This window comes from Lepidochelys olivacea, assembly GCF_965140295.1.
Source record: "Lepidochelys olivacea isolate rLepOli2 genome assembly, chromosome: 1".
Taxonomy (NCBI): domain Eukaryota; kingdom Metazoa; phylum Chordata; order Testudines; family Cheloniidae; genus Lepidochelys; species Lepidochelys olivacea.
This window is the reverse complement of record NC_140411.1, coordinates 351773358-351796108: the sequence shown is the minus strand read 5'-3', so window position 1 is coordinate 351796108 and position 22751 is coordinate 351773358. Positions and strand designations below refer to the sequence as shown.

Here is a 22751-nt window from a genome sequence, read left to right as displayed (position 1 = left end):
GACGTCACCGCGGCCCCCGCGCGCGCTGGCCGACGTCACCGCTCGTGAGCGGGAAAATCGAACGGGCGGGCGGCCGGCCGGCCGCGGGGGCTGAGGCGGAGCGGAGCGATTCCCCCTGCGCCGCGGGGTGAGTGTGGCACGGTCCTGGTCTCCCCGACGCGACACCCCCTGCCCCCGCCCCGTGGTACGGTCCGGATACCCCAGTGCCTCCCCCACCCCTCCGGTACCGTATTGTCTGGATTCGCCCCGCCCCGGGGTGCGGGAACCGACTGGGGGCGGGGGTGTTCTGTTAGGTGCCGGTTTTGGGGGGACGCATTCCGGGAGGTACCGTCACGTGACACTCTTTGGAACGGGCGGGTGCCGGCGCTGGGGGCGGGGGGGCGCTGGGGGGGTGAGGGGCCGGGCGGGGGGGGGCGCCGTGGGAACAGGTGGGGGGCAGCGCTGGGCCGGACAGGGGCCAGAGCGGGGGGGGGGCGCTGTGGGGATGGGGCAGAGCTGGGGGGGGTGGGAGGCAGCTGTGGGGCTGGGGCAGAGCTGGGGGGGTGCTGTGGGGCTGGGGCAGAGATGGGGGGATGCTGTGGGGATGGGGAGTAGAGCTGGGGGGTGCTGTGGGGATGGGGCAGAGCTGGGGGGGTGCTGTGGGGATGGGGAGTAGAGCTGGGGGGTGCTGTGGGGATGGGGCAGAGCTGGGGGGTGCTGTGGGGATGGGGCAGAGATGGGGGGGTGCTGTGGGGATGGGGCAGAGATGGGGGGTGCTGTGGGGATGGGGAGTAGAGCTGGGGGGATGCTGTGGGGATGGGGGGCAGAGCTGGGGGGGTGCTGTGGGGATGGGGAGTAGAGATGGGGGGGTGCTGTGGGGATGGGGCAGAGATGGGGGGGTGCTGTGGGGATGGGAGGCAGCTGTGGGGATGGGGAGTAGAGCTGGGGGGGTGCTGTGGGGATGGGGAGTAGAGCTGGGGGGGTGCTGTGGGGATGGGGAGTAGAGCTGGGGGGGTGCTGTGGGGCTGGGGCAGAGCTGGGGGGGTGCTGTGGGGATGGGGCAGAGCTGGGGGGATGCTGTGGGGATGGGGAGTAGAGCTGGGGGGATGCTGTGGGGATGGGGAGTAGAGCTGGGGGGGTGCTGGGGGGATGGGGAGTAGAGCTGGGGGGTGCTGTGGGGATGGGGGGCAGAGCTGTGGGGGTGCTGTGGGGATGGGGAGTAGAGCTGGGGGGATGCTGTGGGGATGGGGCAGAGATGGGGGGTGCTGTGGGGATGGGGAAGAGCTGGGGGGATGCTGTGGGGATGGGGCAGAGATGGGGGGTGCTGTGGGGATGGGGAGTAGAGCTGGGGGGATGCTGTGGGGATGGGGCAGAGATGGGGGGTGCTGTGGGGATGGGGAGTAGAGCTGGGGGGATGCTGTGGGGATGGGGAGTAGAGCTGGGGGGGTGCTGTGGGGATGGGGCAGAGATGGGGGTGCTGTGGGGATGGGGAGTAGAGCTGGGGGGATGCTGTGGGGATGAGGAGCCAGAGCTTGGAGAGGTGTTCGGGAGCCGGGGGGGGGGGCCAGAGCCGGGGGGTGCTGTGGGAATGGGCGGGGACAGAGCTGGGGGGCCATTGTGGGAACAGGGGGACAGAGCTTGGGGGATGGGACAGCTGAGGGGGATGCTGTGGGAATGGGGGGCAGAGTTGGGGCAGCACTGGGGGGTGGGGGCTAGAGCTGTGGGGGCGCTGTGGGGATGGGGGGGTGGTGTGGGTCGGGGAGCAGAGGTGGGGATGGGGGGTGCTGTGGGTCGGGAGCAGAGCTGGGGAATGGGGGGGGTGCTGTGGGACAGGGAACAGAGCTGGCGGGATGCTGTGGGGATGGGAGGCAGCTGTGGGGAATGGGGGGGTGGGGATCGGGGCAGAGCTGAGACGGTTGCTGTGGGGATGAGGAGCCAGAGCTTGGAGGGGTGTTCGGGAGACAGGGGGGCCAGAGCCGGGGGGGTGCTGTGGGAATGGGCGGGGACAGAGCTGGGGGGCCATTGTGGGAACAGGGGGACAGAGCTTGGGGGATGGGACAGCTGAGGGGGATGCTGTGGGAACGGGGGGCAGAGTTGGGGCAGCACTGAGGGGTGGGGGCTAGAGCTGTGGGGGCGCTGTGGGGATGGGGGGGTGGTGTGGGTCGGGGAGCAGAGGTGGGGATGGGGGGTGCTGTGGGTCAGGAGCAGAGCTGGGGAATGGGGGGGGTGCTGTGGGACAGGGAGCAGAGCTGGCGGGATGCTGTGGGGATGGGAGGCAGCTGTGGGGAATGGGGGGGTGGGGATCGGGGCAGAGCTGAGACGGTTGCTGTGGGGATGAGGGGCCAGAGCTTGGAGGGGCATTTGGGGGGCCAGAGTGGAGGGGGGTGCTGTGGGGAAAACCCCAATCTGGTATCAGGGTCTTCCCCAAGATACACTAACCATCCTGAGTCTGATGCATCCTTGGGGAGATCCTGGTTCCTTTAGCCTTGTCCCCTTTTGCGCCTGCGTACCATGATCGGACGTCCCCTCTGTCCTAGGGCAGTGGTTCTCCGGCTTTCCAGACTACTGTACCCCTTTCAGGAGTCTGATCTGCTTTGCACAGCCCAAGTTTTACCTCACTTAAAAACTTGAGACTAAAAATACAAAAGTGTCACAGCACACTATTACTGAAAAATTGCTGACTTTCTCATTTTTACCATATAATTATAAAAAAATCAATTGGAATATATGTATATTGTACTTACATTTCAATGTAGAGTATACAGAGCAGTATAAACAAGTTATTGTCTGTGTGAAATTTTTGTTGGTACTGACTTCGCTTGTGCTTTTTATGTAGCCTGTTGTAAAACTAGGCAAATATCTCGATGAGTTGATGTACTCCCTGGAAGACCACTGCGAACCCCCAGAGCTACACGTACCCCTGGATGAGAACCACTGCCCTAGGGTCTGACCCCTCCCTGAGTCTTTATTGCTCCAACTTTTCACACTCCCTGACCCTCCCCCACCCCATCCGCTCTCTTCGCTCCTGGGTCTGACCTCTCCATCCCTCTCTGACAGCCAAATACTGCAGTCAGCATGGTCCTGTATGAGGCACCAAGGCCCACTACCTGACACTGGCTAAAAAAGGGAGGGGAGGCGAGGCACCCTCCACAGCATGGGAGGGCAGGATGGGGAGCAGGAGAGGTACATGAGATGGGCTGGTTTTGAGGAGAACGCTCAGGTGTGCAATGAAAGGCAGCTCCTTCCTAAAGCGTAAGAAAATCCTATGTGTAAAGTGAAGGAGGACTTGTGGCACCTTAGAGACTAACCAATTTATTTGAGCATAAGCTTTCATAAGCTACAGCTCATGTGATGTCCATGTTCAGAGCAGTCTGGCCATGAGTGAGCCTGCACCTGTGTAAAAACAATGAGGAGTCCTTATGCCACCTTAGAGACTAACACATTTATTTGGGTATAAGCTTTCATGGGTTAGAACCCACTTCATCAGATGCATGGAGTGAAAAATACAGTAGGGAGGTATAAATACACAGCACATGAAAAGATGGGAGTTGCCTTACCAAGTGCGGGGGTCAGTGCTAACCAGGCCAATTCAAACAGGGTGGATGTGGCCCATTCCCTACAATTGACAAGAAGGTGTGAATATCAACAGAGGGAAAATTACTTTTTGTACCAGACTGGATCCTAAGACCCAGGAGTCAGGTCATGTGTGCTTAATTGTTTGCAGAATTGGAGCTCAGGTGTGCAGATTAACTATCATAGAATCATAGAGTATCAGGATTGGAAGGGACCTCAGGAGGTCATCTAGTCCAACCCCCTGCTCAAAGCAGGACCAATCCCCAACTAAATCATCCCAAACAGAGCTTTGTCAAGCCTGACCTTAAAAACCTCAAAGGAAGGAGAATCCACCACCTCCCTAGGTAACGCATTTCAGTCCTTCCTACTGAAAAAGTTTTTCCTAATATCCAACCTAATCTTCCCCCACTGCAACTTGAGACCATTACTCCTTGTTCTGTCATCTGCTACCACTGAGAACAGTCTAGATCCATCCTCTTTGGAACCCCCCTTCAGGTAGTTGAAAGCAGCTATCAAATCCCCCCATATTCTTCTCTTTCGCAGACTAAACAATCCCAGTTCCCTCAGCCTCTCCTCATAAGTCATGTGTTCCAGTCCCCTAATCATTTTTGTTGCCCTCCGCTGGATGCTTTCCAATTTTTCCACATGCTTCTTGTAGTGTGGGGCCCAAAACTGGACACACCACTCCAGATGAGGCCTCACCAGTGTCGAATAGAGGGGAATGATCACGTCCCTCCATGTGCTGGCAGTGCCCCTACTTATACAGCCCAAAATGCCATTGGCCTTCTTGGCAACAAGGGCACAGTGTTGACTCATATCCAGCTTCTCATCCACTGTCACCCCTAGGTCCTTTTCTGCAGAACTGCTGCCTACCCATTCGGTCCCTAGTCTGTAGCGGTGCATGGGATTCTTCCGTCCTAAGTGCAGGACTCTGCACTTATCCTTGTTGAAACTCATCAGATTTCATTTGGCCCAATCCTCTAATTTGTCTAGGGCCCTCTGTATCCTATCCCTACCCTCCAGCATATCTACCTCTCCTCCCAGTTGAGTGTCCTCTGCAAACTTGCTGAGGGTGCAGTCCACACTATCCTCCAGATCATTAATGAAGATATTGAACAAAACCGGCCCGAGGACCGACCCTTGGGGCACTCCGCTTGATACAGGCTGCCAACTAGACATGGAGCCGTTGATCACTACCCGTTGAGCCCAACGATTTAGCCAGCTTTCTATCCACCATACTTCTTTAACTTGCTGGCAAGAATACTGTGGGAGACCATGTCAAAAGCTTTGCGAAAGTCAAGGAACAACACGTCCACTGCTTTCCCTTCATCCACAGAGCTAGTTATCTCGTCATAGAAGACAATTAGATTAGTCAGGCATGATTTGCCCTTGGTGAATCCATGCTGACTGTTCCTGATCACTTTCCTCTCCTCTAAGTGCTTCAGAATTGATTTCTTGAGGACCTGCTCCAGGATTTTTCCAGGGACTGAGGTGAGGCTGACTGGCCTGTAGTTCCCCAGATCCTCCTCCTTCCCTTTTTTAAAGATGGGCACTACATTAGCCTTTTTCCAGTCGTCGGGGACCTCCCCCGATCACCATGCGTTTTCAAAGATAATGGCCAATGGCTCTGCAATCACATCCGCCAACTCCTTTAGCATTCTCGGATGCAGCGCATCCAGCCCCATGGACTTGTGCTCGTCCAGCTTTTCTAAATAGTCCCGAACCACTTCTTTCTCCACAAAGGGCTGGTCACCTCCTCCCCATGCTGTGCTGTCCAGTGCAGGAGTCTGGGACCTGACCTTGTTCGTAAAGACAGAGGCAAAAACTAGTCCAACAAGGCCATAATTCTGACCAGGTGCTGCTAATGTATAAATAATACAATCAGTCATTTATGAAACATGCTTTACTTTATTTCATTTAGCTTGGCTTGGTCAGTTTCACTGGGATTTCTAGTCAGTTTCATGGTCAGGTTTGTTTATTTCCAGGCATTTGTGTAGGTCTAAAATCAGATAAATATTTTTTTATTTGTAGGTTCTCAGACACTAGCTTACTGTTACCGTGTGTTGTGACAACACAGGGGAATGTTTATGTCAAAACAAAGCCCTGTTTTTTTGTTTGAGTTAAAACATTTTTATTAGTTTTACAAAAGCTGACTTTTTATAAAAACAAAATTGGAGCCAGCTTTGAGCTGACTGCATCCCATTGAATGACTACAGGCCACATAGGACAGCATTGTCAGCAAACTGATGGACCTGTGTCCTTGCTGTGTCCCCTCCTGGCAATTCTAGGGATCTGTTACGATGGAGGATGTGGAGTCACGCTTCCTGCACCTTCTGCAGCCCATCCGGGATCTCACAAAGAACTGGGAGGTGGATGTGGCAGCCCAGCTGGGGGAGTATCTGGAGGAGGTAAAGCATCCTTTCCTTCCACAAAGAACAGGGTGGCGGGGAGGAATGTCAGTATCCAAGTGCCACAGTGTGGCCAGTGGCCATGCAGCTGGAATTCCTAGCATGTGGTGCTTGTTTCGATCCCTAATGTTCCTGTCCCTCAGGCCAGCCCTGACACGTTGTCACTGGCATTAAACTCTAAATATCAAGTCCTGGACCTCAGATCTGTTCCTTTTGCTCCCTGCCCTCCCTGTGAAGTGCTCCTGGATCCACAGTAGTTTTAGAAATGATGCTCAGCACAGACCTGTTCCTCGGAGAACCATTGCCACCTATGGAAGAGCTCTAGCCAAAGGTTATAAGAGAATGCGTTCTCCATTCACCCCTCTCATCTCGTCCCCCAGGTGCCACTGCAGGTTTGCTGTGGGGCCAGGGCTTTGTCCCCTCCAAAGTATCTCTTCCTGCTGTGTTGTCTCTCAAACCCAGTCTGTGAAATCAGCTTATGTCGTCCCATGTATGTGTTCTGTAGCTGGACCAGATCTGCATTTCCTTCGATGGCGGCAAAACCACCATGAACTTCATAGAGGCAGCTCTGCTGATCCAGGGTTCTGCTTGCATCTACAGCAAGAAGGTGGGGAAGCCAAGGAGAACTGCTGTGACTCACTCCTGCTGCCCCTGCATGGCCAGGAGGAGAGCTTCTGGGGAGTTTGCCAGCTGGAGGCTTGTACAGTGGGTGTTTTGGGGAGTTTTGCTTGACTCTGAAAGTGTTAAGCCACCTGCACATGTGCTGATTTATTAAATGTAGCCCTGAAACAATAGACATCACTCAGCCCCCAATGTGGCTAGCCCCATCTCTATTTGTTTATGGACGTGCAGCCTGCAGACGCTACCAGTCTCACCACATAGTTCTTTGTCCCTCAAGCAAAATGGTCCCCTAAGCTGGAGTTAAGGCTGAAAGTGTCAAGACCTGGTGAGGACACTGAAGTTATCAAAAACAAACATTGGGGCCTTTTTAAGGACCACGTCCACACTATCCCCTAATAGAGGCAGCCTCCCTGAGATCCTTACATCCCACCCTCTAACCCTCTTGCCTTATTTTGGCAGGTGGAATATCTCTACTCTCTTGTTTACCAGGCCCTCGACTTCATCTCCAACAAAAAGTAAGTAAAGATTTTCCTTTTCCGGGAGGTTGCCTCTTGCAAAGTCTGTCTGGGCGGGGTCCCACCATGATAATAATGACAATGACTTCCACCAGCCCAGCTCAGCAGGCTAATGCATCTCTTTCTGACCTGTAGCTCCTGTCCTTTTTATCACGTTCACGTTTCTTTGCCCCTCCCTAGACCCTTCCAAGCAAGGGTCTTGTAGCACTTCGCAATCACTAACTAATCCTTCCAACACCCCTTCCCTTAGATATAGGTAAATTATCCTCCTTTTGCAGGTGGGAAGCAAAGTGACTTGACCAAGTCTACAGAGGAAGTCCCCCGCAGAGCGGGGAATAGACCCATGAGTCCTGACTCCCTGCTCAGATCATAAGGCACGCTCGGTCTTTATCTGGTTTTAAACTGTTGTCATCCAGGACCATCTCTGTGGCTATTTTTTGCTGGTTTTAATGCTAGGCTCCTGTCCTGCAATAGGATCCTCCTGGAATAATGTTGAAGTCAGTGGGTCTCCGTGCAGGTTTGAGGGGTCTCTGGTGGGGATCCAGCTGTAGGACTGGGGCCTTAGCTGGTGTGATCATTTTATCCCAAAAGGCTTTACAAGCAGTCTCAGTGCACAACTTAATTACTGTAACAAAACACACAATGCAGCCCAGTGAGTGAGGTATTAAATAGAAGGAGGATCTAGGCAGGATGGCCGAATAGGCCTGGTATATGGGGGGTTTTCGGCACCTCGCTAGCAGACGGATCCCATGTAGTAGCAGTTTTCAAATGTAGCATGTCGTCTCTTTAGTAACTTTTCCTTCCCTGTATATCCCCATTCGAACTGGCCCATGCTCAGTACAGGTCTTCGGTTAAGAGAGGAGAGATCTGTTCAGGGTGGATGGCAGCAGCCGTTCTGAAACGGAAATCCCCCGGACAGGTGAAGCTCTGCTAATGGCTCTGACTTTGAACAGGCACTTGGCTCCAGCCACACGAACCCACCTCCGAAATGGAATTCACTTTGGGCTCCTCTGCTTCTCTCAGCCAGAGGCCTGGCACACCGGGGGCACTTGGTAGGGCCTTGCTGAGGCAGGAAGGGACAGAACCGACAGGGAAGGATGCTGCTGGGGAGCTGGAGCTGCTAGAAATGGAGTGTGTTAAACAGTTCTCTCCAAGCTGCCTCGAAGTGAAACATGCCTCCATTTCCCCTTCCCCATTCCCTGACGGAAAGGGAATCGACTCAACAAATAAGGGATTTGCTGGCCAGGCCTAAGCCCCTCCTCCCTACTGCAGCCAAATCCCATTTTGCCACTTGCACTCCTGCACAGGAGTGGTGGGCTCCAGGTCCGAGCCAGGCCTGCATATAGGAATCAAGTGCACTTTAGTTGGCTCTCATCAGAAGAATAATTTACCGATGTGGCTGTCTCCCTCCTGGGCTATTTAATGCTGGGCCCTTCGATAGCCCTTCACAAGGACAAAAGAGGCCCTGGGAGCTTCATCTGCTGCCCACTCCCGGGCTGGAGGAGACATGTTACATCCCTGTGTCTTTTGTCAGAGTAACTGTTGCCCCAGGGCACACCCAACCAATGACTCGGACATCCTGGGCTCTGCCCCTGGGAACTGCCCAGCTGATAATAATGGTTTTAAAAAACTCCAGTGCCCTCTTGTGTTTCTTCCCTCCCTGACCCAGGCGGGACAAACAGCCTACGTCGGTGGGGGAGGACGGCACCGACGCTGACGTGAGCGCTGGGCCCAGGATGGAGGAGGAAGAGGTAAGACAGCAGGTGTGGTGTGTATCCTTCCTGTGTGCCAGCAGTGGGAGTGCAGGCAGTATTCGGACGGTCCTCTGCCTGGAGTGTGCTAGGTGGGTTAAATGGTGGTGGGTGACCTTAGGCTGCAGCCTCGGGTGCCAAGTCTAACTGTGCCCGGCCTGATTGCTACGATCACTTGCCAGCAGGCCACTCCCAAACTGCTCTTCTCTGGCTATGGGGTATTTAGACTCGACCCTGCCCCCAAACACCCTGGGCCTGAGGGTTTGGTCTCTACTCACCACCATAAGTGCAGACATAGCTGTAGAGTGCAGACACACCTGTAGCTACACACCAGAGCGAAAGGCTCCTGCAGTGGGGAGGCAGTGGGACACTGCACTGCTGAAAGTAGCCGTGGGAGGCCCTGCTTGGGCATGTGTATACCCCAGGGGTCAGGCCTGTGGGGGACTGTATTCTACTTGCCTAAGATGTGTCTACACTGCTAGCTGGGCATGCAGTATCTGTTCTCTACGCGCCACCGTAAGTGTAGCTTTGTAGCATTTCACCCCTTCACCTTGTGGGACAGAGCCCTCAGCCTCTGCAGCCCTCCAGCTCCACCCCAGAGACTAAACGCTGGACCTCCATGCCTCTCTCCGTCTCTTGGGACAGAGGGCTCTCAGCTGAAGGGTGTGTGAATGCTTGCCGGGCCACTCTGAGGGCTGGGAGAGCCTTTAGCAGGTGCACAATATAGCTGTAATGGCTAACCAGCAGCGCGGCTTGTGGAAGCCTGGCGTGCTGCCCTCGGGGGAGCAGTGGCTGCCCTGTGGTGTCTGTGGAGATAACAGGTTCCCAGCTCCAAGGCCCCTGGGAGCTAGGGATGTTTCTCAGGGCCTGTTGAGGCTCCCAGGCTCAACGCACTGTGTGTGTGTCACACTGCCTCTATACAGATAACAGTGTATCGGTGAATTCTGCTGCTATCCCCAAACTCACTGGCCACTGTGTTCTAAGGCATTTCTGCTAAGAGACCAGCTTGCTTTGGAAGGAGTTTGCCACCAAGCATCTGGGAGCCCATAGCCCCTATGCACCGGTTGGAGAGCTCCCACTGGCTCTCTGCCTCCTCTCCCCGGTCCTGGGTTCAGATGCGGATCTGCAGACCTGTTCTCGTTTGGGTCAGGATGGACTGAGCCCAGGGCAAGAAATCAGGAGTCACTCCATGACCTTGGGCATGTCACTTCCCTCCCCCGTGGCCCAGAGATCCCGACCTGCCTTCGGGGGTGCTGTGGGGATCAGCAGAGTGTGTCTGTATGGCATGTCAAAGAGACACAGCTCTCTGTGAAAAGTGCTCCATGTTACTGCTCTCTCCCTGCAGTTCCTCTCATTGGATGACATCAAGGACACCAACGTGGTGAGCGTGGACATGAAGAAAGATCACCAGCCTAATGTAAGTGACACGGTCCCCGTCCTTCATGCCCTCCCTGCCCCTCTCGTATCCCTTCTGCCTCCTGATCAGGGGGTTTCCGAGACTAGAGTCTGCCGTGTCCTACGTGCCAGCTTGCCCCCCCCAGCACCCCATCTAACTGAGCAGTGCCGTTAGGGGAGACCTCTGCCAGCGAGGAGCATTTCCAGCCATTTCTGCAGACAGAACCCTCCTCAGCAGCAAGTGGTGACACACCGTGGGTACCAATGACTGTCATCTGGCTGGTGAGAGCTGGTGTTTGTACCCTGGCAGGACGGCATTGCCCAGCGCCCAGCCTGCCCTGATAGCCCTGAGAAGCAGATGAAAAAGCTCTCTGTATGTGTAAATGCTTATTCCCAGCTGCAAGGGCCCTGTCTCTGGAGTGCAGCTGGGCCCCTTTCTTCCCGCGATGGGCAGCTGGGATCATGCTGTCCTATCTTTGCAGACTGTGAACATTGTCCCCTTGACTCCAATGGCCCTGGTACCCCCAGAAGAGGCAGAAAAGAAGGACAACCCCTTGTTCAGGTAAAGGCTTCCCTTGTAATGCCTTTCAGTCACTCCTCTCTTGCCATCTGCTATCTCTCTCTCTTGGATTTTCTCACCATTGGTGTTAGGGTCTGGCCCTACTCAACATCTTCATTAACGAGCTAGAGGAGGGAGAACAGCAGCAGGAGGGAAAGAATCCAGAGGGCTCCAGTGAGATCAGAGATGTGGGCAGGACATCACATGAGATTCTTCATGGGAAACGCAACTGGGGGGAAGAACAATCATGGAGGCACAAGCCTGGAGAACAGCCAGGGATGGAGGCGGGAGAGTGAGAAGCCAATCCGATTGAGATTGCCATGTGAGATGGGCCACCATGAGCCTGGGCTGAGAGAGGCCCTGTGTCCTGGAGCAGGGAGGGGATAGCCCCCCTCTGCCTGGCTCCAGGGAGATCCTAGCTGGGATTCTGCACTCAGCTCTGGCCCTATTGTATTGGAAAGAGGGGGTCTGTCCAGTGGTGGGGGAAGTTCAGAGAGCAACAAAACATTTGGGGTGCAGAGGTTGAGATTTAGGAAGAGATGAGCGGAGCTAAACCTGCCCTGTCTGGCTAAACAACAGGGGGATGTGACACCAGTCAGTGCTGCTTAGAAGGGCATGGCCAGCCTGGAGACAAGGAGATCTTGGTCTCCCTTATGTAGGCCCCCTCACTGGGATCTGAGCCAACAGAAGTCCCATTCATTGCTGGCTTGGGGATGTGACTGGGCTCAATGGGACCCAGTGGGTCTCTCCCAGGTCTGGGTCTCTCTCCCTTCTTCCTAGCACCCCATGTGACCTTTTACGAACCCACGCTCTGGCTGCGCCCTGGAAATCAGCGATGGTGCTGGGTCAGAGCCGTTCTAATGCTGCTCCTTTTCCTCAGCCGGAAGGGGGAGATCCTGGCCAGCCGGAAGGATTTCCGCATGAACACGTGCACCCCTCACGCCAGCGGAGCTTTCATGCTGGAGCTGGCGGGCCTCTCACCTACACAGTGCTTCCAAGCCAGACACCAGGCTGGGGACCCCGGCAGTACCACAGGTGCAGGGCTGGGCTGGGGATCTCCCCTTACCTTCCCAGAGCCGCTCCAAAGACCTCCTGGGAGGGGATGTGGGAGCCGCAGAGCCCCCGTCCTGTTCGCTGCTCCCCCTCACATCTGTGGAGAGGCTCTTCATTCCTGCCCTGTCAGCATCCCTGTCCCCTTCCGTTCCCTGGGACGGGCCAGGTAGGCTGCTTAGCTCCTGCATGACTCCCGCGTAGGGCCTGGAGCACTCTCCATTGGCTGGACCTGCCTCCAGCGAGGATGCTGTGGGGACGATGACAGAGGCTTGCTGCAGCACGGCCTGGGCGGGAGAGACAAGGGGATTGGCTGAGGCAGCTTGCCCCAAAGGCAGCGATGCCTTCTGGGGGGGCTCTTGGGTTCTCCTGTGTTGTGGCTGTAGCCCTGTGCTAGGTGCTTCCCCTCCATCGGAGAGGCCGACCTGAGGGGTATGGGGGAAGCTGGCTATACAAGCCGGCCTCGTTTATGGCAGGCTGGAGTGAGCCTTGGTCACCAAACCAGCAGCTATTCAAGGGGGGTCCTCGGGGAGCCAAGGGATGAGATCCCAGCAGGGTAATGCTTGGGGGACATCATTAACAAGTCTCCCCCCTCCCCTGATTCTGCCTCATCCCTGCCAGGAGGGCAGAATGCCGCCCTGGGGTCTGGAAACGCGCCCATGGAGGTCAGTGCCTGTGAGACTCCTGTCCCAGTCTTGAACTTCTCTGAAAATGAAGGTGAGAGATGCTGCCAGTTTGCTGTGTGAGATCCGGGGTTTCAGAATTGAAGGAGAGGTTTCCTCTCGGGAGGGCGGAGGATGGATGGCTTCCAAGGCTGGTTGTGGCCCCATGGATGGAAAGGGACCCATCTCTTCAGGGACTGACTGTGCCCCTCTCTGGTAGGCGCTGTGGCACCAGAGGGTGGTGACGATGATGATGATGCAGGAGGAGGAGGTGATTTCTTGCCTGAAGCCCCAGAAGGGGGCGTGGAGACCAGTCCTGCGGCTGTCGAGCACATTCAGCCGCAGAAGGTAGGAGTAGGGCCGTCGTCGTGGGGGCGGCATGGGGAGGTGGGACTGCTGCACTCACTCCTGTCCAGCAGCCTGGGGTCCCCATAGGCCCAGCTGATCACTCTCGCCTCTGTACGATGCTTCAGGAAACTAACTGCCTTGTTCTCTGCCCGCTAGAGTGCGCCCGAGGGCAAGGGGTACATGCTGCGGGGAAGGGCCCCTGCCGTGGAGCCCAGCGCCCACGTAAAGGTGAGAGAGGTCTGTAGGGACCATCCAGAGGGGCAGCAGAGTCCCTTTGGGAATGAGAGCAGTTCCCAAATAGTAACTCAGGGGGAGGTTGGTGATCTCGGAACTTCCCCACTGCACTGTGTATGCCAGGGAGCAGCTGCCAATGGGCACAGGCCCTAGAGCTAATCGCTGTGAGTCCTGAACTGGCTGCCTAAGCCGTGCTTTGGTGACAACGGATGCTCCCTGCCTGCTCAGGGAGGGGGACTGCAGCGGGGAATTGAGTGGGAACTGACAGCCTGGCCATCAAGCTGTCCCATTCACTGTTCACTCATGTTCTGTGCCAGGAGATGCTGGATCTGTGGCGAAGCCTTGACCCCTTTGACGACTCTGAGGACAAGCCCTTTAAGAAAGGTAACGAGGGGCCAGCTGACCAGTGACTTGGCCTGGCTGCTCTCTGGGGTTTAGCAGCTGCTTGACCATAGCAGGGCCTGGGATGATATCCTAGCTTGGGTGTTTAGCTCCAGGAAGCAGGAACCACTGGAAGGGCTGCATGTGCTGTGAGCAGGGAAGCCCCCATCGTAGCACCTCCTGCTGTCCATGGAGCAAACTACCGTTCCCCCTAGATGGGCGTGGCTAGTGGAGTGAATGTGGCTGCCCCCGTCCTGAGCTGAGCCATTTGACAAGGAGCGAGTATGTGTCCCTGTCTGCCTGGACTGGAGCACCCAGCCTGCATTGCCTGCTGGGCCTGGGGGTCTCTCTGGGAAAGGCCCCTGCACTGACAGCGGGAGCGGCTGCAGTCCAGGCTGTCGAATATCATGGGCTGCACTTTGACACCCTGACGCTGGAAAGCAAAGGGAACTTCCTCCTTCCTGAGCAGTCCCAAACCTGCCTCCCAAGGCGCTTGCAGCACTGCTCTGTGCTGGGAAGAGGGGTGGTGTCAGGCCCCCGCAGCACGTCTTCCAGTGCAACAGAGCCACAACGAGTTTGGAGGTGCCTCTGAACTGAAAGGCAGATCATAGAATCATAGAGTATCAGGGTTGGAAGGGACCCCAGAAGGTCATCTAGTCCAACCCCCTGCTCAAAGCACGACCAATCCCCAATTAAATCATCCCAGCCAGGGCTTTGTCAAGCCTGACCTTAAAAACTTCTAAGGAAGGAGATTCTACCACCTCCCTAGGCAACGCATTCCAGTGTTTCACCACCCTCCTAGTGAAAAAGTTTTTCCTAATATCCAACTGAAACCTCCCCCTCTGCAACTTGAGACCATTACTCCTTGTCCTGTCCTCTTCCACCACTGAGAATAGTCTAGAACCATCCTCTCTAGAACCCCCTTTCAGGTAGTTGAAAGCAGCTATCAAATCCCCCCTCATTCTTCTCTTCTGCAGGCTAAATAATCCCAGCTCCCTCAGCCTCTCCTCATAACTCATGTGTTCCAGACCCCTAATCATTTTTGTTGCCCTTCGCTGGACTCTCTCCAATTTATCCACATCCTTCTTGTAGTGTGGGGCCCAAAACTGGACACAGTACTCCAGATGAGGCCTCACCAGTGTCGAATAGAGGGGGACGATCACGTCCCTCGATCTGCTGGCAATGCCCCTACTTATACATCCCAAAATGCCATTGGCCCTCTTGGCAACAAGGGCACACTGCTGACTCATATCCAGCTTCTCGTCCACTGTCACCCCTAGGTCCTTTTCCACAGAACTGCTGCCTAGCCATTCGGTCCCTAGTCTGTAGCGGTGCATTGGGTTCTTCCGTCCTAAGTGCAGGACCCTGCACTTATCCTTATTGAACCTCATCAGATTTCTTTTGGCCCAATCCTCCAATTTGTCTAGGTCCCTCTGTATCCTATCCCTGCCCTCCAGCGTATCTACCACTCCTCCTAGTTTAGTATCATCCGCAAATTTGCTGAGAGTGCAATCCACACCATCCTCCACATCATTTATGAAGATATTGAACAAAACCGGCCCCAGGACCGACCCCTGGGGCACTCCACTTGACACCGGCTGCCAACTAGACATGGAGCCATTGATCACTACCCGTAGATCTGGCAGGGACTATGTTCACGGGCGTTGTCCTGAGTCCCGAGGCATGTGACTGTATGACTGGGCGTCAGTGGCTCCTAACACCCACCCAGCTGCCCTGGGATCTCCCTGGTACCGGTACTGGTGGCTGCTGCTGCAGAGACTGGCAGAACCCCCTACTGCTTCCTTCCTTTCCCCACCCACTGTGACTGCAGCTCATTCCCTTCTCTGCACCCGGCTCCAGGCAGACCCTTCACGGTGCCGCGTGACCTGGACGATGTGCCCGGCAGCAAGCGGAAGAGGAGGGCACCCAGGAAGCTGCAGGACTTCATGCAGTGGTTTTCTGCAACCCGTGAGTATCTTCGCTCCAGCTCTGCTCCTGTCCCCTGCAGCCTGCTCCCTGGCAGGGCCCTTCTCTGCCGAGAGACATGGCCTCTCGATGCCCACAGCCTCAGCATCCTAGTCCTGTGGCGGCTGGTGGCTGGACTCTGTCCTGGGGACTCCCCTTGTCCTGCCGGTGTCACATGGGACTACAGCCCCACCCGTTCGGCGGCCCTTGTATTCAGCCTGTCGCCTGCCTGCCGTTTGGCGTGGATCACAGAACTGGCCCCAGGCTCCATCCAGCCCAGTGACGAGCACCAGCTGCATCAGGAAGGGACTGGAAACCCCAGAACAGAATATGCTGCTCACAGCAGGGCTCCGTGTGCTCCGCAGCAAGCTGGTCCTAAATTCTGCCATGCACCCTGGATTCTACTGTGCCCGGCGCAGCAGACTGGAATTCCCCAGCCGGGCAATGGAGGTTGAAAGGCAGAGTGGCCACGTCCGCCTATTGTGATATCAAATTCCATTTAGTTCAGGCTGTCCCCCCACCTCAGGTCCACACGCACCAGAGACTCTTGCATTGCCCAGTGTAGAACTGTACTGTGGAGATTGTCAGGGGAGAAGGTGCGAGCCTGGGGAGGGGGTTAGAAATCATGGGATAGGCCATACTAGTTGGGCGTTCTTGCTGAAATGATCGGCAGTGAAATAATTAATGGTACTGACATTTAAAGTGTCATCATCACAATTCAGAGTCGGTCAAATGGAAAGAATGGTGCAGAGCTATTGGTTCAGACTGTCTGCAGATTCAGGCAGATATAGCTGCATCAGTTACGCGTGGGTCACATTGTCAAGGCTTTCTCTATAAAGCTGAGGGCCCACAAGCTTCCTAAAAATGAAAATTCATTCTCTGGAGCCCTGTTCCGCTGCCAGGGGCGCATTGCTCGTGGGCCCTGCCCGTAGGGGACGGTTCTTCCCAGCACCTCTCAATTAGTCTGGTTTCTATTCCTTATACGTTGTTCCCTGCCTAATAGAATTGTGGGTGTTCTCATCTACAGATTACAGATACTGAGTTCAGTAAGGTCACTACTACGAGAGGACTGAGCGCGGCACGTGGCGTTTCCTCTCATCAGTGGCTGCCCTTTGCCCGGGTATCATGAGAGCGCAGAGAGCTATGTCTGATGTGACCGTCCCTAACCCACTTGTTTGCATCCCTCTATCAGGTTCTCTTGCCGCTTCTTCCCCCCGTGGTGCAGGTCTCCTTAGGCTGCTCTGCCTCTCCAGAGAGGTTCTGGTAACCCTGTAACCGTCGTGTGGTAGCAGGGCTGGTAAAGGAGCTTTGCATGGCCCCAGGGCTCTTGGAGAGGAGGTAGCATCATCATCTGGCATCCATGTGTTTGTCCATCTTATCCGGGCCCTATTGCTGTAGTATCAGAGCCTTGCCACCTATAATATATTGCTCCTCCGCACCCCCCTTGAGGCCTGGCAGGGTATCCTCCCTTCTGGTCACCTGGGGACTGAGACCCAGAGATGATGTGACTCACCCCAGGAGGCAGAGGGAGTTTGGAAGAGCAGGGACTTGAACCCAGGTCACCCCAATCCTCGGCTGGTGCCTGAAGCACTGGGTCAGCCACACATCTGTCCTTAATCCCACTCCTGCCCCCAGTAATCCGCTGGCTGGTGTCTGACTGACAGGGCTATCCCCGCAGAACCCGGCTGTCTAGTGTTGCCCATTTCTGGTCTCTCCCCAGAGAACGACAGAGCTGACAGCAGAAGAACCAAGAGGAAAGGGCCCACGTTTGCTGGTGAGCGGGACGTGGCTGGTGATGTGCGTATGAGGCAACCTCCCTTCGCTGCCCACTCTGCTTGCGCTAAACGCCCCTCCCCTCCTACACCCAAACACCTCTGGAGCCTGCTTTTCCCGGAGCCTCGCAGAGCGAAACCAATGAGTGCATCAGCGCTGTCCCAGCCCCAGAGCATTCCTCCCAGCTTGTCTACACTGGAAAGCACACTGCAGTGTAGACATTAGCTATGCCGACGGGAGGGGTTCTCCCAACTGGCAGGCCAATCTGTCTCCTTGAAAGGTGGGAGCTAGGTCAACAGAAGAACTCGCCTACACGGGGTCTTAGGTCTGTGTCATTTCGGCATGTGGATTTTCACATTCCCAAGTGATGCAGCTCGGTCGACGTGCTTTTCTAGCATATACCAGCCCTCAGCTCCCACGTGGCGGGAGATCCAGCCGGTGAGGTGGAGGGTCGGGGAGAGAATGTGCCTCGAGCCCTCTCCCCACCTGGACACGCACGTCCCCACCCCAGGGAGCGCTGGGCCAAACTGCTTGGGGTGGGATGTCCAGCTAGCTGTCTCACTGAAGGGGGATGGGAACTGCATGCCCAGTTGGTTGGCAGCAGCTCCCGCCCCAGGGCTCTGGCTGCATGCGCCTGTCCTGGAGCTCTTTCTTCCCTCGGGGGTGGGGGTGGAGCCCAGCCAGTTTGTGACTACAGCCAAGCCAGGGCTGTGCCTAGAGCCTGCGGGCAGGAGCTGTGCCGGGCGTCCAAGCCATGCCGCCTGGCTCCGTCCGTCTCTGCCTGGCAGGGCAGTTCTCATGCTCCCACTGTGTCTTGGCAGATCTGGAGGTTCTGTACTGGAAGCAGCTGAAGGAGCGGCTGGCCGTGCAGAGGAAGCTGCAGAGGAGAACGGTGAGGCAGCAGCTACGTTGGGGCATGAGTGTGAATGTGGAGGTGCCCTTGGTCCGCCTGCAGAAAGGGGCAGGTTCCTGTGAGCACTCATGCTGCTATGGGGCTGGGTGGCACTTGGGCAGCCACAGAGATTGGCCAGTGGCTAGGGCACCTTTCCCTGGCGTGCTCCCCACAGGGCAGGGACCACGTGGGCAGCCCCACCCGGCACGTACTGCTCAGGGGCTGTGGGTGTCATGGCGAAGTAAATCCCGAGGACGGCCGCTGGCTGGTGGTAGGCAGGCACTCACATTGAGACCAGCGGTGACGGCTGGGCCTGTTACCTCTCCCAGGGCCTGCTGCTGGGGAAGCATCTGCGGGAGGAGGAGCTGTGGGAGGAGGCCGAGGAGGAGCTGAATGCCGTGGACGAGGAGCGAATGGACGACTACCTGGACCACGACGGGGGGGCAGGTACTCCCGAAAGCCTCAGAGCCTGGGGCAATCTGTGCACCATCACTGCCACTCTGGGCATGGGATCCTGGCCACTGTGCCTCACTCCTGCCCTGGAGGTCTGGGCCAGTTAGTGCCCATCAGAGGGGTGGCATTTGCTACGTTGGGCCCAAACCCGCTAGAAACTGGAGTGAGAATTCGTGCTGGGGCTGTTGCAGCTGTCGGACAGCGTCTGCTCTGACCTGGGCCATACCTGAGCTAGACAGGCAGGCTCTGTGCCCTGCTCTGCCCCTTGGAAGCCAGCACAGGATTTCCTGGCCCAGGGCAGCTGCTGTGTGACGGCTTTGTCCTCTCTTGGGTGGGTCAAGGTCAGAGCAGGCTGCAGGGACTCCCCACAATCCTTGCTCCCCTTGGCTCAGCGGTTCCGCACTCAGCGCGTGAGAGCTAAACGGGGCTCGATGTCCGGGCAGGAACTTTCCCACGAACCTTTGACCAGAGTCCTCTCTCCTTCTGCAGATGACTTCTTGGAGCAAGAGGACATCCACCCAGAGGCCCTGGAGCAGCTGGCCGAGGGCAACCTGGGTAACATAGTCCCAGACTGGTGCAGCCTCATTTACCCCAAGGGGCCTGTGTGGCAACGTGCCCGAGCCTGGAGCTACAGCAAGGATGTGTAACACAGAGCGGGCATTACCATAGCTGGGCACCTGTGGACTACGTGTCCCAGCATGCAGTGCTCCGCCTTACATGGAGCACTGCATGCTGGGACCTGTAGGCTCCATGGGTTGCAGTTAAGTTAGAGATGCCTAGAGCCCTACCAAATTCACAGTCCATTTTAATCAATTTCATGGTCAGAGGGTTTAAAAATTGGTCAATTTCACATTTTCAGATGTTTACATCTGAAACTTCAGGGTGTTGTAACTGGGGGGTCCCAACCCAAAAAGGGGTCTTGGGGGAGGGGTGTCACAAAACTGTAGTAAGGGGGTCGTGGGATTGCCACTCTCACTTCTGCGCTGCCTTCAGAGATGGGTCTGATCTCTCTCAACGTCCCCGGCCCCGACCTCTCCCAGAGTGGCTGTGCAGGGGGAGTCCCATTCCTCCCCAGCCTGGGGGACCAGCAGCTGGAGCCCAGTGAAAGGTAGGAGTCCCGGGTGGGGGTGCCCCCAGCCCTGCCCCTCCAAAGCTAGATTTCACAGGGGAGGTCTGATTTCATGGCCCATGATGTGTTTTTCACGGCCTTGAATTTGGTAGTGCCCCAGAGATGTGGTTGGCTGCACCAGGCCCCATCTGGCCTCTGGGTTCATCAAAACCTGCCTATGTTAGGAGAGTGGTGTGTCTCCCCACCCCGAACACGTGCATGTGCACATTTGCACATACCCAGCTGCTCAGGTAGCAAGCTCCATGCGCTTTCTGGGGACAGTGAGCCCCATGGCGCTGGGGAAGCGCGGTCCCTGTCAGTGGGTTGGCAGGGCGCCCGTGACAGCTTGCGCTGCTCTCAGCAACAGCTTCCCCTTTGCTTTCAGGCCCCTGCGCGATTCCTGACTCCCTGAGCTATGAGGAGCTGGTGAGGAGAAACGTGGTACGTACCCACCCCCTGGGGGCGGTTGGGGCAGAGCGCAGGGCCTCTCTGCCTCAGCCTGGCCCTGCAGTGCCACCTGCCCATCGGCCCTTCTTGCTGCCTGGGTAGCCGTGCCCTTCCTGATGGTGCAGCTAAGGGCCGTGGCTTTCCAGGGATGCCTGTAAATGTTCATTCCCTCCTAGCCCAGGAATAAGAGGGATGGTGGGGGGCAGGCTGGGCTTGTTAGCAGGTCAGAAAGCCTCGACCCAGCTGGGCCAGAGACAGCACTGGATTCTCTCAGCCTCTTAGCTGTCTGATTCCCCCATTTCTAGGCCGTGCAGTTAGAGGGCCAGGCCTGAGCTCTCCAGCAGAGATGGGGAGCTGCCCAGCTGCTCCTTGGGGTGAGCCCTCAGCGCTGAGAGGTGAGCACCACCACACCCATTGCAGCTGGGGGGCAGCCCCCCTGCCAGCGCCGCCTTAGGTGTGGGGAGCAGCCACGTCTGGCAATGCTGGCTCAAGTGACCCCTGCCCACGTCTCCGTGTCAATGTTCCCCTGAGCCAGTGGGGAGCTGGGAGTGAGGCACAGCCGGGGCGGATGCTGGAATCTTCCCCCCTCCTCCTTTTCCCTGATCCCCCATCTCTCTGTCCCCAGGAGCTGTTCATTGCCAACTCCCAGAAGTATGCCCGCGAGACGGTGCTGTCCCAGCGCATCCGTGACTGGGAGGACAAGATGGAACCCAAGCTGCAGGAGCAGGTGAGGCCAGAGCATGGGAACCTGTCCCCGGCTGTGGGGGAGCTGCTCCAGGTGGAGCACGGGCTGGGCTCTCTGCAGGGATGAGCCCCAGGGGTGGGTGGAGTGCGCAGCAGAGGGCTAGGAGCGAGGGTGGCTGGGCCCCTGGCAGTGGGGCATGCAGGGTGTTGCTGAAGTGAGGCTTGAGAGCACGTCCCCGTCCCCCCCAGCTCTGTGCAGATTTGGCCAGAGCTCTCAGCCTGGTACTCTGCTCCCTGCAGGGAAGCCCAGGCCTGGGTCCCAGTCCCTGGCGGGCACCTCCTCTCACCCTGTTGACCTAAAGGCCCTGCCACCCCACTGCACTACAGGCTGAGCGCGTCTCTGATTAGCTGCTGCCTGGGGAATGAACAGTGGCATAACCTAGAGCAGGAGCCCAGGCCTGGGGGGCTCCCAGCACTGTTGCTACCCCCTCTGCCAGCTGCCGGAGGCCCCCAATCCTGACCTACAGCCTGGGCTTTCCCCATAGCTCTGCCGGTGCCCCTCAAACCCAACCTGCTGTCCCGCCCTTGGCTCCCACCACAGCTCTTCTGGTGCCTCTCAGCCCTGGATAGAGACAGTTGTAATGTGGTTTAGGGCAGGGGGCTGCCTGGGTCATCCTCCCGCTCCCCCAGGAGTTGGCCAGCTTTTGCTAGTGGCCTTGGGTGAGTGGGGCTTGGCCTGGCCCCTCAGTGCTGGGCACAGCATCTAACTCCCCCTTTCCCATGCAGGAGGAGCGAGGCGCCTTCGACATCCACAGCTATGGGGACCAGCTGGCGGCGAGCTGTGGGCGGGTGGGCGAGTGGCACTCTTTCGCCAGCCTGGTGGCAGGGAAGCCGGCCTTCGAGGTGTGTCGCTCCATGCTGGCCTCGCTACAGCTGGTGAGTGTCTGGGCTAGGCGGAGTGCCCTGTTCCCCATGGACAGCAATCAGCCCCTCCACCCTGCTGTGGGTTGTGCGGGTGGCCGGCCTCCCCCCTGCGAGAGTTGCCTGCGGTTGGAACTCCCATGCAGGCTGCTGCCCATTACCCTTGGCTCTCAGCGCAACTCCCCAGGGCCACTCCATGCACCTGCATTGCTGCTCCCATGTGCCCCTCTGCAGGCCCTGACCTGTGCCCCCTCATCAGTGGTGTGCCCCAGCAACAGGCCCATGCCCCCACTCCTGGATCCCAGTCCTAGCCGGTCCCCTAACCCTGCTGTTGCCCCCTTACAGGCCAACGACTACACGGTGGAAATCAGCCAGCAGCCGGGCCTGGAGGAGGCGGTGGACACCATGAGGCTGCGACTCCTGACCCAAGAGCGAGCGCACGAGCGATTCCACACCTACATGGCCCCCTCTGTGTCAAACTGAGAGCACCCGTGGGTTTCTGGGGTGCATGGCACCCCCAGGGCTGCTGCGTTCCTAGCGCCCTGCCTATTCCCTGTGTATATACTGAGCTCCGGCAGCATGCCCTGTACAGCCTGTCCCTTTCGCTGCCTCAGCTGTCTTCTGTGGGCCCAGCGCCTCCTCATGTGGGGTGGGCCCCTCTTCTTCTCCCTTTGCTCTGCCTCTTTCCATTGGCACAGCCTGTGCAGTAATAAACCATGGGTATGGTCTTGGGAAGTGCCTTCCCTGTGAATGGGGGGGATTGGGCCGCCAGGTGAGGAGCAGGGCAGGTTCAGGCTCCAGGGCGTATAAACAAGCTATGCCCTCCCCATTCCCAAGGTGGGCCCAGCTTTTGACCCCAAATGCTCACAGGCTGGGTGTGGAGGATCCTGTCTCATCCTTCCTATTCCCTCCCCCCAGTCCCCCAGCATGTAACTGTTAAAGAAAAACATGGCTCTGCCTGGAGTGATTCCTTCCTCAGCTGCCAGCATGGGCAGCCCCTGCTCCACGACCCTTGTGGCAGCCATAAGAATG

At 57.1% G+C, this 22751-nt stretch overlaps 1 protein-coding gene across 1 annotated transcript; it reads left to right on the top strand.

Annotated features, from left to right (window-relative positions):
• Positions 1-15: 15 nt before the first annotated feature.
• On the top strand, positions 16-22454 carry NCAPH2 (non-SMC condensin II complex subunit H2). The gene is made up of 21 exons (XM_084640708.1): positions 16-127; positions 5841-5960; positions 6466-6567; positions 7041-7096; positions 8766-8847; positions 10193-10264; positions 10725-10804; positions 11682-11836; positions 12473-12568; positions 12734-12861; positions 13018-13089; positions 13413-13479; positions 15337-15444; positions 17162-17215; positions 18036-18106; positions 18436-18553; positions 19049-19114; positions 20053-20108; positions 20740-20841; positions 21585-21734; positions 22065-22454. The coding sequence occupies exons 2-21, from the start codon at positions 5853-5855 to the stop codon at positions 22200-22202; spliced, it is 1881 nt and encodes a 626-aa protein (XP_084496834.1). The 5' UTR covers positions 16-127; positions 5841-5852; the 3' UTR covers positions 22203-22454.
• Positions 22455-22751: the final 297 nt, after the last annotated feature.